Below are 14182 nucleotides of genomic sequence, written 5' to 3' on the forward strand. Positions count from 1 at the left end.
AGTAATTTATGATTTATAAGCAGCAAGGCCTCCTGCTATCAATGAGAATCAAGAAGCTGATACCTCATCCCTGGCAGTTAAGAGGAGATTGCCAAGAGATGTAAAACTGAAACTTGCTAAAGTTGCTAGGATAGCGGTACTAAAGCTTTTCTATTTGTTCTTCTCACTTTATTGAAACTTGAAATGGTATGAGAAAAAACTAAAGACTAGAATGCTTTTGTGGAAGCAGGCAAGCCAAGGGAAATATACGGCAGAGTTAATCAACCGTCTTATGAGCATTGTCGGTCACCTAATCCAGCTTAGGTCACTGAAGGTAATCTTTTCTGTCTCCTGTATACTGAGTCTGTTTAGGTTCCAGTTGAAAAATCTTCTTTTCAGGTAAAAGTAAACAAAATATGGGTTTCTGAGAGAAGTTAATAATCTTACTCTTCGTAATGCTTATTGTTGCAGAGGAACTTGAAAATCATGATTGATATGGGCGATTCTGCAAACCGAGAAAAGGATACTAGGTTCCAGCAAATCAACAATGAAGTTCTTGATATGATAAAAGCGAAAGTTTCTTTGATGGAAACGCAGGTTCTCTATCTCTTCTAAGAATTTCTTCCATCCATGGCTTTTCTATCTTATTAGATTCTTAGAACTGTCATTAACATTGATGATTAATGGAGTTCTCTCTGATAAATGATAATGGTCTCCCCTGGCTCTTAATTTAGCCCTTCATTCTTATGTTTTCTGTGTTCCCGCCTTCCCGGTGGGTCAATCCGCCTTTTGTAGCCTGTTTACCACCTCCTATTAATATGTTGAGGCACCTATGATACTCTTTAAATATCTTGCACTATCATTTTTTTTCGGACAGGAAACTAAACCAGAAGGTGGAACATCAGACGATTTTCATGACCCTGTAGAAAAGCCATCTTTGAAGAAGTTTGTCATGGATGCGGCGTTGGAGGATAAATTGTGTCATCTATATGATATCTTTATTGAGGTAATTATGACTTACTTTCGAATTTCTGCCAAGCAAAATCATTTATACCCAAAACTAGAGTCAAAATGGTTTTCCTGTTTTTTGGTATACCAGGGACTGGATGAAGAAGATCAAGGTCCACCAATAAGAAAGCTATATGCCAATGTAAGCTCTTCTCCGTTTCCGAATGTTTTGCTGTTCGGCTTTTATTGCTTTCAACCTCTGTCTCATGTCTTAAATAGACCTAGGTAAAATTCCAGGTGGTTTAATAGAGCTTTATGAATATTCTTTTGGGTTTAATCATGTTCCAGCTGGCTGAACTCTGGCCAAATAGATTAATGGATAATCATGGGATCAAGCGTGCAATTTGCCGGGCAAAAGAGAGGCAAAAAGCTTTGTTTGGGAACCTTGGGAAGGAGATGGTACTTAAATAGAATTTTCCTATTTTTTTACCTCATAGTCTGAGAAGAGCAGGAAGCTCAATTTACTTTGCTTGGTTATTTTCTGCTTCATTAAAGGATCAAACAAAAATGAAGAAGAGCAGGAAGCAGTTGGTACCAAAAACAGACTGGACAGCTCAGCCCAACACGGAATCAGTGGCTCAGAGACAACAAAGTGGAGAGAAAATGACTGGTGATCCAAACGCAACCAGCACTTCCTTGGTCACCAGTCAAACTATGGTTGACAGATCAAATCAGCAGCATGAGAGGCTAAAGGGAAGCTTAAACTCTTGCAATCCTGCAGAAGAAACAAGAGTGGTGAAGAGAAAGACAACAGAGGCCATAATGTCTGAGAAACAAGTCGTTCTTGCCCTGAAGAAGCCCGAACATCCACCGACACGTGTTATCCCAGTCCCTCAGAATCTGAACATCGCACATACAACTCCGGACCTGAACTTGCCAAGTTGACCTCACGAAGGAGTTCTTAAAAACACATAGAAATGTGGAGACAAAGAACCTCCGGCCTCTTCCTTCTCTTGCATCTTCATATGGCACGGCATTGGTACTGGCGATGCTGATGCTTGGTTTTTAGATACGAAGCATGGTTGGTTTATAAAGATGTCCGTATTATCATATTTAGTTTCTCTATTTAAGTGTCCTTTTAAGTCCATTGTATAAAAGTTAACGATTTTTACGAGCAGCTTTTACAACTGAAGCTTTTTGGATAAAAACTAAAAATAGTTGAAAAGTAGATTCCGGACTTTTTGAAATTGAATTACATCAAATGACTAACATTATTAAAAATGATTTTATACATGAACCCTTTGACAAAAAATATGATTAAATAATCAATTTTGATATGAAATAAAATTCTTAGTAGGAACCCTTTACAGTTTACAGGTAATATAAATACGAATCATATTACTTCACAAATCTCAGCAAACTCTCCTACACGATTGCATTCTATAGAACTAACGTAGTTTTACAAGGCACACGCCGATCCTTTTTCAACGTCGATAATGTTCAATGCTTTGCACCATCTCCGTTTTTGATAAGAAGAAGACTCTCTTTTTATTATCTGTAAACGAATGAATGTTTGATACAAAGAGTAACCGAATGTAACTAGAGAACTCTAGACGCAGCTAGAAACAATTCTCTCCCAACGAAGACTCATATGTCTCGTGTTTTCACAACAAACAACATAACCTCTTCTATTTTACAAACAAGCTTTATATATCAGTTGCTATTTTGAACGCACGTGTCTCCCTCTAAGTCCGCACGTGCTGAACTTGCTCTGTTCTTCCTTCTAGTGTAAACCTACAGAGGCTTATCAATACCTCCCCCCCCCCTTCAAAATGCAGCTTTGATATGAAATAAAATTCTTAGTAGGAACCCTTTACAGTTTACAGGTAGTATAAATACGAATCACATTACTTCACAAATCTCAGCAAACTCTCCTACACGATTGCATTCTATAGAACTAACGTAGTTTTACAAGGCACACGCCGATCCTTTTTCAACGTCGACAATGTTCAATGCTTTGCACCATCTCCGTTTTTGATAAGAAGAAGACTCTCTTTTTATTATCTGTGAACGAATGAATGTTTGATACAAAGAGTAACCGAATGTAACTAGAGAACTCTAGACGCAGCTAGAAACAATTCTCTCCCAATGAAGACTCATATGTCTCGTGTTTTCACAACAAACAACATAACCTCTTCTATTTTACAAACAAGCTTTATATATTAGTTGCTATTTTGAACGCACGTGTCTCCCTCTAAGTCTGCACGTGCTGAACCTGCTTTGTTCTTCCTTCTAGTGTAAACCTGCAGAGGCTTATCAATACCCCCCCTTCAAAATGCAGCTTGTCCTCAAGCGCTAGATCTGGAAATTGTTTCCTTAACTCCTTAAACACTTCCCACGAATTCTCTTTTTATGGCAAACCCTTCCAACTGACCAATGCTTCCAATACTCCGTTAATATTGTAATGAGTCCCCAATACTTTTTCTGGCTCGAGTATCATCTCTTCGTTCTCGTTGAATAGATCAGGAAGAGGAATAACCTGATGACGGTCACCTAACATCTTTTTGATTTGGGATACGTGAAACACCGGATGTATCTTCGATCCGTCTGGAAGTTTCAAACGATAAGCTGCTTTCCCGATTCTTTCCATAATCTCATATGGACCAAAGAACTTAGCTGCTAACTTCTGACAAGCTCTTTTGGTCACCGACTGTTGCCTATAAGGTCTCAACTTCAGAAAAACCCACATTCCCACTTCATATTCGACGTCTCTACGATGCTTGTCAGCATTGTTTTTCATCAGTTGTTGAGCATGAGTGAGGTGTCTCTTAATCTGTGTTAACATCAGATCACGTTCCTTCAACATCCTTTCAAGCTCCACTACCTTTGTTGATTGTACCTCAAATCGCACAATAGCTGGAGGGTCTCTCCCATACATGACCCGAAATGGAGAAGTCTTCAAGGAAGTGTGATAAGACGAATTGTACCACAACTCTGCCCAAGACAACTATTGATACCAAGTCTTTGGGTGAGTCAATGTTAAACATCTAAGGTAAGTCTCTAAGCTCCGATTCAAAACTTCTGTCTAACCGTCCGTTTGTGGGTTAAATGCAGTACTGTATTTGAGTTTAGTTCCTGATAGTTTGAAACAATCCCTCCAAAAGGCACTTAAGAAGGTACTCCCTCGATCAGAAACAATGGAGGCAGGGTAACCATGTAACTTGACCACCTCTTTAACAAATAGTTTGGCGACGTCCGCAGCTTCAAAAGGGTGTTTTAAACCCAGAAAATGACTGAATTTACTTAGTCTATCGACAATCACCAGAATGACATTTTTACCTTGTGAAGTTGGTAATCCCTCTATAAAATCCATGGAGATGTCTTCCCACACCAACTGTGGTATTGGCAAAGGTTGTAGTAGGCCAGTAGGAAAGAGAGTTGAATACTTATGTCTCTGACATGTCTCACATTCTGCCACATACTTCTTTGTGTCAGAGAATAGGCCATCCTAGTGAAATGACTGTTGTATTCTCTCAACTGTTTTCAACACTCCTGAATGTCCACCAAGTAAACCGTTGTGACACTCCTCCAGTATCAATGGGATAGAACAAGATTTCTTTGGAATTACTAACCTGTTCTTAAACCATAACCTTCCATCTTTCACTGAGTACTTTTTATTCTTGTTCTGACCAGCCAAACAATCTTGAACCTCCTGCTGAATTTGCTCGTCTTTGTCAATGGCTTCGTATAGATGTTGTAGGAACCGTCAAGGCCATTAATAAATGTGAAAATAGCACACCCTGAGGTTGTGTCATTCTTGATAACCCATCTGCAGCTTTATTCTCTACTCCCGGTTTATACAAGATCTCAAAATCGTAGTTCAGAAGCTTAACATGCCATTTCTGGTAATCCATGGTTACTTCTCTCTGTTCCAACAAAAATTTCAAGCTTTTTTGGTCAGTGTGCACCACAAAATGTCTCCCAAACAAGTAATGTTTCCACTTCTGAATGGATAAAACAATCGCCATTAATTCCCTTTCGTAAACCGGCTTCAGTTGTTCTTTTGCCGTTAAGCCATGACTGAAATACGCAATTGGCTTCTTGTTCTGCATCAAGACTGCTCCAAGTCCAAATCCCGGTGCGTCTGCTTCTACCACAAATGTTTCTTCAAAGTTTGGCAAAGATAATACAGGAGCCGTAGACATAGCTAGTTTCAACTTGTCAAATGCTGACTGAGCTTCTGGGTTCCATTCAAAACTGTCAAATCAGTAAGTGGCTTTGCTAGAATACCATAACCTCTTATAAAGCGTCTGTGATAGCCTGTGAGGCCTAAGAATCCACGTAGTTCTTTTATCGACTTAGGTGTGACCCATCTTGACATGGCTTGTGTTTTAACTGGATCTGTTGACACCCCTTCACGAGAAATGATATATCCCAAATATTCGATCTGATTCTGGCAAAATGAGCATTTCTTCTTGTTTGCGAATAATATATTCTCTTTCATGACCCTCATTACTATCATCAAATGCTTCTGGTGTTCTTCAAATGATGTGATATACACTAGAATGTCATCAAAAAATACCAACACAAACTTCCGCATATACGGTCTGAATATTTCATTCATCAATGACTGGAACGTATCATGAGCATTTGTAAGACCGAATGGCATCACAAGGAATTCATATTGTCCGTCATGTGTCCTCAAAGCCGTTTTTCTATATCTTGTTCCCTCATCCTAATCTGATGATAACCTGCTCAAAGGTCTAGCTTTGAGAACACCATGGATCCGTTTAACTCATCTAAGAGTTGATCTATCATGGGAATTGGGAACTTATCCGGTTTTGTCACTCTGTTCAGAGCTCGATAGTCAATGCAGAACCTCCAACTGTTGTCCTTCTTCTTCACTAGCAAAATTTGACTTGAGAATGGACTATGGCTAGGTCTGATAATCCCAGAATCAAGCATCTCTTTAACCATCTTTTCCATGATCTCCTTCTGTGCATGTGGGTATCTATAGGGTCTTACACTGATGGTGTTGTGTCCAGGTAATAGTATGATCGAATGTTCTCTTCCTCTTATAGATGGTAAACCTGAGGGAACCTCAAAAACCTTGACAAATTTGTTCAACACTTCTTCAATCCTCGGATCTAGTAGAGTATTATCCGGTTGACATAGTTGTTGGTTACATAACTCCACTTCCACACCCTTCTTGTGAATCTTGTACCCACTCGTTAATGACATCTTAGAAATGAGTAAATCAGATTCTCCTTTAATAGACACCATTTGTCCCTTGTGAATAAAAGACATCTCATTCTTCTCCCAATTCACTCTACAATCGCCCAATGTTCTTAGCCAATACACTCCAAGAATGACATCAATTTGTCCCAACTCCAGAACAATGAAATTAGTAGTGAACTCAAGATTTTGAACAGAAAATGTCACTTTCTCGCAAACTCCTAATCCATTCACCAGAATACCCGTTCCTAAGGTGACATTCAGGTTCGGATCTTCTTTACATTTAAGCTTTAGCTTTTTTGCTGCAGCTGGTGAAATGAAATTGTGTGTTGCACAACTATCCAACATGATTACTATGCTATCCTTGCCCATCATTCCTCTCACTTTAGTGGTAGCAGGACCATATACTCCTCTAAATGATTGAAAAGACAGTGCCATGCATTCACCCACTTGCTCCATACACACTTCTTCTTCTCTGTTTTCGTCTAATACTTCCACTTCAAATCCATTGAAAACAGTCAATACTCTTAACTCCCTGTTTGGACATTTATGCTCCTTTGACCAAGGTCCATCGCATCGGAAATAAATCTCCTTCTTTCTCTTCTCGTTTAACTCTGCATTTGTGTTGTGTCTCCTTGGCCTTTGCTCCACTTTGTGTGTCAGCTTATCATTGTTTTGTACAGAGTCCGTGACAATAGTTTTCATCTTCCAGGAGTTTGAGTTATAGTGAGAGTTTCCTCTGTAATCCTGATTACTTGACTCCTTATTCTCCTTATTTGCCAACATCAACTCCTTCTTAACCACTCTTCTCATGATACTCGACTCCATGGCTCTAGCTTCTGCCATCATTTCATCCAAATTATGTGGTTTTTGCATATGTACTAGCTCCTGCATTTCTTGTGTCAATCCATTAAGAAATATGCCCTTTAACTTCTGTTCATCGAGTCCAGTGACTTGTGATGATAAATCTTCGAACCTTTGTATGTAATCAGCTATTGATCCAGTTTGTTGTATACAGAACAAGCTTTGGCTAGGTCCTCTAATCTTCAAGTTCCCAAATCGCAACATCAAAGCTGATTTAAACTGCCCCCAACTGTCAAATTGTCTTGTGTTGATCACCCAATTATACCAGCTCAATGCTTCCCCACTCAAACTTACTGACACCAATGCGAGCTTTTCTTCGTCGTTGTAACCCCCCAATCTAAAGAAACGCTCAACGCGAGCAATCCAGCCATAAACTCCCGCTCCATCAAACACAGCCATTTCTACATTTTTTACCAAGTTCTCACGTAACCCTGGCCTAATGCTACTACGGCATGGTTCCGAGGGTGAAAAATGTACCTGGTTCTGACTTTCTTGAACACGCGATGGTTCTGAATGACTCGTGCCACCCACCTCACGAACCGTCTCAATTCCGGGTAAAGAACTCAAGACGAGATCCAGTTTCCTTCCAAGATCCTCCAGTTTCTGATCGCGAATCCTCAATTCGTTTCCCAAAGATTCGATCCTTGATCCCATTTGCGAACCTAACGTGTCAATTCGATCCTTCATCTTGCAACCAAAGCTTCGCACCTCGCCCAATTGATCGTAGACATCAGCTAAAGACGCATCGTGTTGTTCCTCTTCCGATAGTTCCCGCACCGGTGATGACCCAATTGATGTAACCATCTTCGTTTCTTGATTCTCCGATTCTTCACAAAAGCCCCAATTTCGTAACCCTAATCTTCTGCGATACTTCTATCTTGATCACAAGCGCACCATTTGATAAGAAGAAGACTCTCTTTTTATTATCTGTGAACGAATGAATGTTTGATACAAAGAGTAACTGGATGTAATTAGAAAACTTTAGACGCAGCTCGAAACAATTCTCTCCCAACGAAGACTCATATGTCTCTTGTTTTCACAACAAACAACATAACCTCTTCTATTTTACAAACAAACTTAATATATCAGTTGCTATTTTGAACGCACCTGTCTCCCTCTAAGTCCGCACGTGCTGAACTTGCTCTGTTCTTCCTTCTAGTGTAAACCTCCATAGGCTTATCAGTTTTGCCGGCGCAAGAGCATCCATCACAAAAGAGTATCCGGCAGTTGCTCCTCCTTATCCGCGTGGCATCTCCGTCGTGATTCCTCCTCCGGGATTCACCTCATCATCTCCGTCGCATTTAACCAACTCATCCCTCGCCGCCTTAACTCATCAAGAATCGAAAATGCGTTCGCAATGGATCTTTGACGTAATGACTAATCAAGATGCGGCTCCGTTTAAAGAGATGGTCTCAAAGTTAGACAAAAGAGAGCTTCAAACGATGGCGTCGTTGCTGACTTCAGACTCCGATCACTTCTTGATGATCGCAAGAAACAAGAACGGCTCCAGACGCATACAGAAACTTTTCGGGAAATCAGATGACGTGGACACATTCTTCGTCGACGCTATCTTGCGCTGCTTCTTCCACATCATCACCGACAGGTATGCGTCGTACGTGGCGAGACGGGCGATGATAGTTTTCGACAAGGAGAAGAAAGAAGCAATGTACGAGCGCATTCTCCACTACGCGCTCCACATAGCGCGTGACCGACACGGTTGCCTCGCGCTCAACGACATCATAACCGACGCGGAAGATCTTTACTACAGAAACAAGCTCTTTGACGTAGTCGCGCACAACGCTCTCTCCCTAAGCAACGACGCTTACGGGAACTACGTGGTGCAACACGTGCTTAAACTGAATGACTTGCGTTGCAAGAACAACATCGTCGTTAAACTACGTGGCCATTGTGTTGATCTCTCGTTTCAGAGACGTGGGAACTACATTGTGCAGCTGCTTTTGGAGACGGAGGAGTCGATGGTTGCGGTAGTGGAGGAGCTTATGAAGTGTAAAGGAGATAGGTTGGTGAAGTTGGCGGGGAATGAGTATGGGAATTTCGTGGTGGAAAAGGCACTAAGAGTCACGCAAAAGGAGATGTTTAGTACTGAAATGTTTTGGGGTTTGGTGCATAAGCTCATGCCTTTTCTCCATCGCTTGCGTAGGCCTGGTGGAAGCAACATTGCATCAATCTTGGACTCGATATGTTATAGGCTTATAGCCCGTCTCAAAGTAGTAGTTAATTAGCAGTGAATTTTGATATGCCGAAAGCTTTAGATTTTATCTTTGCTTAGTTAGTTAATTCTTGTAAGGAGGATTGTCATTGACTCATTGATGATGGTAAATAAACCAAATTCGGTTCAAATTCTGTTTTGTTTTTGGGAATATATATAGTCCATTAGAAGTTAAAATTCATATTCTTGTAATTACTAGAGTCTGATCAAACACTTTAAGTTAATCTGAACGAAGTGAGAAATGATATGACAACATGCATACTCTTGATTTAAAAAATTTCTGATGTATCTATAGTAAAATTTGTAATCAAATTATATATATATAAATTACAATGGTGAAAAAAAACCTATAGGGAATGGGCATTTGACAAGAAAGTGTGAATATTTTCAGCTGAAGTGATGCAAATTTGACACGAGAGAGAATTAGATCTCACTAGTAAATTCTTTTAATAATCTGTATCTCTTTTGGATTATATTATCATGGAAAAAATGTTATAGAAAAGTTAACAATTTGTTGACAGACAAAAAAAAAAACAAGTAAAGATATTAATTTATTTTAGATGAAACTGTGTCCGTATTGTTATTTGCATCTCGAGGTTCTTTATACGGATTTGTATTGTATTGAATAAACATTTTTTTTTTTTAATCATAACTTTCCCAAAAATCGTATCGCTGCTTCCATCGCTAGCTGTACCGGTTTCAATCTCAAATCCCGGAAAATTGAAATTGTTTCTCTGTCGGAGAATCATCATCGACCTTTGTTCATACATACTACTCCTCTCTCCTCGCCGTCCTCGCTCTCTTCCTCACCTCTTTCCCCGATCCCATTTCAATCGATGTGTTGGTGGTGGTGGTCTCTCTCCTACTGATCTACGATTGCGCTCCCTCCCATTTGGTAGCCTTTTATGAATTAGGGTTTTTCTTCGTATGCGGTGATTTGGATCGTGTTCGGAAAAACTTCTGGACACTGTCTTCGCTGCTAGATTTCGGATCATCCCTTTAGAAAAAAAATGGCAGCGCCAAGGCTTACGGGAGGCCAGGATCTGTTCGATACGTATTTCAGGAGGGCAGATTTGGATGGAGATGGTCATATCAGTGGTGCTGAGGCTGTCGCTTTCTTCCAAGGCTCTAATTTGCCTAAACACGTCCTTGCTCAGGTTCCTTTCTTCTTCGAAATCTGCATCTGTTTCCTTTTTTTTTTTTTTTTTGTTGCAGTATTTGTTTGCGATTATTGAGAAAACGGTGGAGAATACTTGTAAAATTCGTATAGTTTTCGAATTGGATCTTTGATCTGTTGGATCGTTGGTAGTGAATCTGATGTAATTTTGTCTCTCTTTTCATTCTGGAGCTTTGTAGTCAAGTTGATGTGATTCTAATGAAGATTCTCCTCTTCCATTTTGACATATTCTGAGATTAGAACGCTAAAATGTGTTTTCTGTTCACTCTACTGTTATCAAATTGCATGTAATGAGGGAATTCTGCATATTTTGAATTTTAACATGTAGAATAGAAAACATCTCCGGATATAAGCTCTTATTATTCTTTGGGTTTGTTAATGCTATAACTTGTTTTTATCTCTTGTAGGTATGGTCCTATGCAGATGCAAAAAAAGCTGGCTACCTTGGCCGAGCTGAGTTTTATAATGCATTAAAGTTGGTAACAGTGGCACAAAGTAGACGGGAGTTGACTCCTGAGATAGTAAAAGCTGCAATTTATAGTCCTGCTTCAGCCAATATCCCTGCACCCAAAATAAATCTTGCTGCAACACCCTCTCCACAGCCCAGGGGAGTTTTGCCTGCTACACAATCTCAGGGAGTTACATCAATGCCATCAGCAGCGGCTGGTACGAGAGGGCCTCAAACGGGTGGAACTGTAGCCACCAGTAACCAACAAGTAGTCCCAGGCCAGCAGAACCAATTTACTGGGCTGCCTCCATCTCAGCCACAGCCACAGCAAAACTTTCAAAGCCAGGGAATGCCAGCTGGAGGGACTAATGCACCTCGTCCTGCGAACCAACCTATGCCATCTGATTGGCTCAGCGGGAGAAGTGTTGGCCCCTCTGGGAACACGAATTCTCAAATTCCTTCGGGTCAAAGAACATATGGTTTGACTGCACCTAACTCCACTGCTAATCATATACCAACGCCAGTTATGACACCTGCTGTAACAAGCTCTACTACAGCCAGACCCCAAGAATCATCTGCTCCTTTCGGTGCTCGTGTTTCAGATGGTCCATCCAATCAATTGGTGGCCAAGGATCCCAAGGAACTGGCTGCATCAGGAAACGGGTTTGCCTCTGACTCACTTTTCGGAGATGTCTTTTCAGTTGCTCCCACGCAGCCAAAACAACATACTACGGGAACTGCATCAACAATGGGCATCTCATCTGTTTCTGCTGGAACTGTCAAAGCCCCTGAGATCACACAGTCTGTAGTTAGGCAAAGTTCAATCCCACAACAGGGTTCATTGGGCCAGCATGCTGTTGGCGTTCAGAATCAGCTGACTGGAAATTCAGGGCAACCATATGCTCCCTCAGGTGTGGCTTCTGGTCCACCTGGCTCTTCTGTTGGAGTTGGAATTTCAGCTTCCAGTCAATTGGCCCAGCGTCCACCCCACCCCCACTCCCAACAACAACCCCGGCCCCAAGTTCACTCCCAACAACAACCCCGGCCCCAAGTCCACTCCCAACCCCCTTGGCCAAAAATGACTCCAGCTGATGTCCAGAAATATACCAAGGTTTTTGTGCAAGTTGACACTGATAGGGACGGGAAGATCACAGGGAACCAGGCTCGGAATCTGTTCTTAAGTTGGAGGCTTCCAAGAGGTAGGCTACACTTATTTTTTTGTTGCTTTCTCCGTTAACAGTGGTTCAGTTTGAGCTTGTTACAATGGTGAACGGGGATTATAATTTAATGGCACTTCTGAATATTTGTTTGGATATTGATTAACTGCCATTTCTGGTTCATCTTGAGTATTTACTCGTATGGTCCTCGTGTAGACTATATTATAGGTCGATAGAGATATAACGTTCGTGTAGCACAGTACGTTGAATTTTCTTTTAATTTTCCGTGGGGAATATTGCGGAATGTTTTATGTGGTCATGCTGGTCCTTGGTGTTACAGAGGCTTTGAAGCAGGTATGGGATTTATCTGATCAAGATAATGACAGCATGCTCTCCTTGCGGGAGTTCTGTATTGCGGTCTATTTAATGGAGCGTTACAGAGAGGGCCGACCTCTTCCTCCAATGTTCCCAAGCTCTATAATACATAGTGAGAGCATGTTTACCGCTCCTGGTCAATCTGGGGCACCGCATGGCAATGCATCCTGGGGACATCCACATGGTAATCGATTGCACATACTGTATTACTTGCCTCTTTCTTTTTTTTTTTGCCAAACTAGGTTAATTCATTTATGTACCAAATATTGTAGGTTTCCAACAGCAACAACCTCCTGGGGCCTTGAGGCCACCAGCTGGTCCCAAAGGAAAGCCTCCAAGGCCAGGTCCTCTATCCTCTAGTGATGGAATGGTCCCGCCCACTCAGCCGAAACGTAAAATGCCTGAGTTGGAAAAACAGCTGGTGGATCAACTTAGCAAGGAGGAGCAGGAGTCACTCAACTCGAAGTTTAAAGAAGCAACTGCTGTTGATAAAAAGGCACTCTCTGGTTTCTCTCTGATTTTAATTTGTTAATGTGGTGAATTCCGTTGGTTATCGTGATTTAAAAGTTTTTTTTTTGCATTTTTTAGCTGAAGATATCTTTTGCCCCCTTCTTATGGCATTAATATGAAAATTTGTGGATTTGCGTAGCCATAGTCAAGATTAGAAGATATTCTTACAATTTATAATTGAAAGTGGTAGTCAATCTTAATTTCATTTGGCATGGAAGATATTAAACTGCCATTGAGAATTATGAATAATTTATTTGTTTCTAATCGTCTTTTGAGTTTCCCTTCTCTATCACATCTCCTCCCAACCTTTTATTCATGTGATATTTACTAGTGTAACTTAAAAACTAATATGACTGCCTCGTTTTTAATTCGTGTGTGTTTGGTGTTTAGGTGGATGAACTCGAAAAAGAAATAGCTGATTCTAAGCAGAAAATTGATTTCTTCCGTGCTAAGATGCAAGAACTTGTAAGTATCTCTGCTTCTTCAGCTTGCTCGAACTACGATCATTTTTATATGTGTTGTTTGATCTGGCCTTTTTTGAAGTAATCTCAAAAGTTGTAGGAATGCAGTTGTCTTCAGGTTCCTCCTACAAACTAACAATCAGTTTGGTTCTCTAACCTTTGGTTCCATGGTTATAGGTTTTATACAAAAGCAGATGTGACAACCGGTACAATGAGATCACAGAAAGAGTATCTGGTGATAAACGTGAGGTACAGTTTCTGTTGCTGAGCCTCTTTTATGATGGTATTAGAGATCCAGTTTGATTACCTAACATAATGAACATGTACTCCAGCTTGAATCTCTAGCAAAAAAATACGAGGAGAAATACAAGAAGTCTGGTAATGTTGGCTCTAAATTGACTATTGAAGAGGCCACATTCCGTGATATACAGGTAGTTTAGAATTATCTTCCCAGGAGCATGGCTTACTTTGAATTGTCTGTAAGCTGGATGTCCCCTTCAAAAATAATGATAAACCTTCCTTAAAATTGTAGGAGAAGAAAATGGAATTGTACCAGGCAATAGTCAAATTTGAAGAAGGCAAACTTGATGATAGTGTTGTTAAGGTAAGCCACACGTGCTAGCTGGTTAATTGAATGTGATTCATAGTTGTATTTTGCTGAAGGTTGTCTTGTAGGAGCGCACTGAACACATCCAATCAGGCCTTGAGGAACTGATTAAAAATTTGAATGAGCGCTGCAAACAATATGGAGTACGTGGGAAACCCACTTCTCTGGTTGAGCTTCCTTTTGGTATAGAT

The 14182-nt window shown here is 40.6% G+C and overlaps 4 protein-coding genes across 5 annotated transcripts in view; 3 read left to right on the plus strand and 1 right to left on the minus strand.

Moving 5' to 3' along the window:
- Positions 1-2168, plus strand: part of LOC104740856 — a 4484-nt gene extending 2316 nt beyond the window's left edge. The window contains exons 5-11 of the mRNA XM_010461574.2: positions 24-136; positions 230-313; positions 451-576; positions 857-985; positions 1079-1129; positions 1276-1386; positions 1483-2168. Of these exons, the coding sequence (XP_010459876.1) occupies positions 24-136; positions 230-313; positions 451-576; positions 857-985; positions 1079-1129; positions 1276-1386; positions 1483-1872 (1004 nt within the window). The 3' untranslated portion in view covers positions 1873-2168. The remainder of the gene's footprint in view (positions 1-23; positions 137-229; positions 314-450; positions 577-856; positions 986-1078; positions 1130-1275; positions 1387-1482) is intronic.
- On the minus strand, positions 5683-7830 carry LOC104743438. The gene has a single exon (XM_010464521.1). The coding sequence runs from the start codon at positions 7828-7830 to the stop codon at positions 5683-5685; it is 2148 nt and encodes a 715-aa protein (XP_010462823.1).
- On the plus strand, positions 8177-9269 carry LOC104743439 (putative pumilio homolog 20). Its single transcript, XM_019235482.1, has one exon. The coding sequence runs from the start codon at positions 8373-8375 to the stop codon at positions 9267-9269; it is 897 nt and encodes a 298-aa protein (XP_019091027.1). The 5' UTR covers positions 8177-8372.
- LOC104740857 (uncharacterized calcium-binding protein C800.10c-like) overlaps positions 9879-14182 on the plus strand; it is a 9710-nt gene continuing 5406 nt past the window's right edge. For both annotated transcript variants that reach the window (XM_019236172.1, XM_010461575.2), the window contains exons 1-9: positions 9879-10413; positions 10841-12080; positions 12379-12597; positions 12686-12909; positions 13314-13388; positions 13562-13633; positions 13717-13815; positions 13917-13988; positions 14060-14174. In XM_019236172.1, coding sequence (XP_019091717.1) covers positions 10267-10413; positions 10841-12080; positions 12379-12597; positions 12686-12909; positions 13314-13388; positions 13562-13633; positions 13717-13815; positions 13917-13988; positions 14060-14174 — 2263 coding nt within the window. In that variant the 5' untranslated portion in view covers positions 9879-10266. The remainder of the gene's footprint in view (positions 10414-10840; positions 12081-12378; positions 12598-12685; positions 12910-13313; positions 13389-13561; positions 13634-13716; positions 13816-13916; positions 13989-14059; positions 14175-14182) is intronic.

The sequence above is a fragment of the Camelina sativa genome, chromosome 14, assembly GCF_000633955.1.
Source record: "Camelina sativa cultivar DH55 chromosome 14, Cs, whole genome shotgun sequence".
NCBI classification, from domain to species: Eukaryota; Viridiplantae; Streptophyta; class Magnoliopsida; order Brassicales; family Brassicaceae; genus Camelina; species Camelina sativa.

Coding starts and splice junctions, on each gene's coding strand:
- LOC104743439 (XM_019235482.1), top strand. CDS start 8,373: ATGCGTTCGCAATGGATCTTTGACGTAATGACTAATCAAGATGCGGCT.
- LOC104743438 (XM_010464521.1), bottom strand. CDS start 7,830: ATGGTTACATCAATTGGGTCATCACCGGTGCGGGAACTATCGGAAGAG.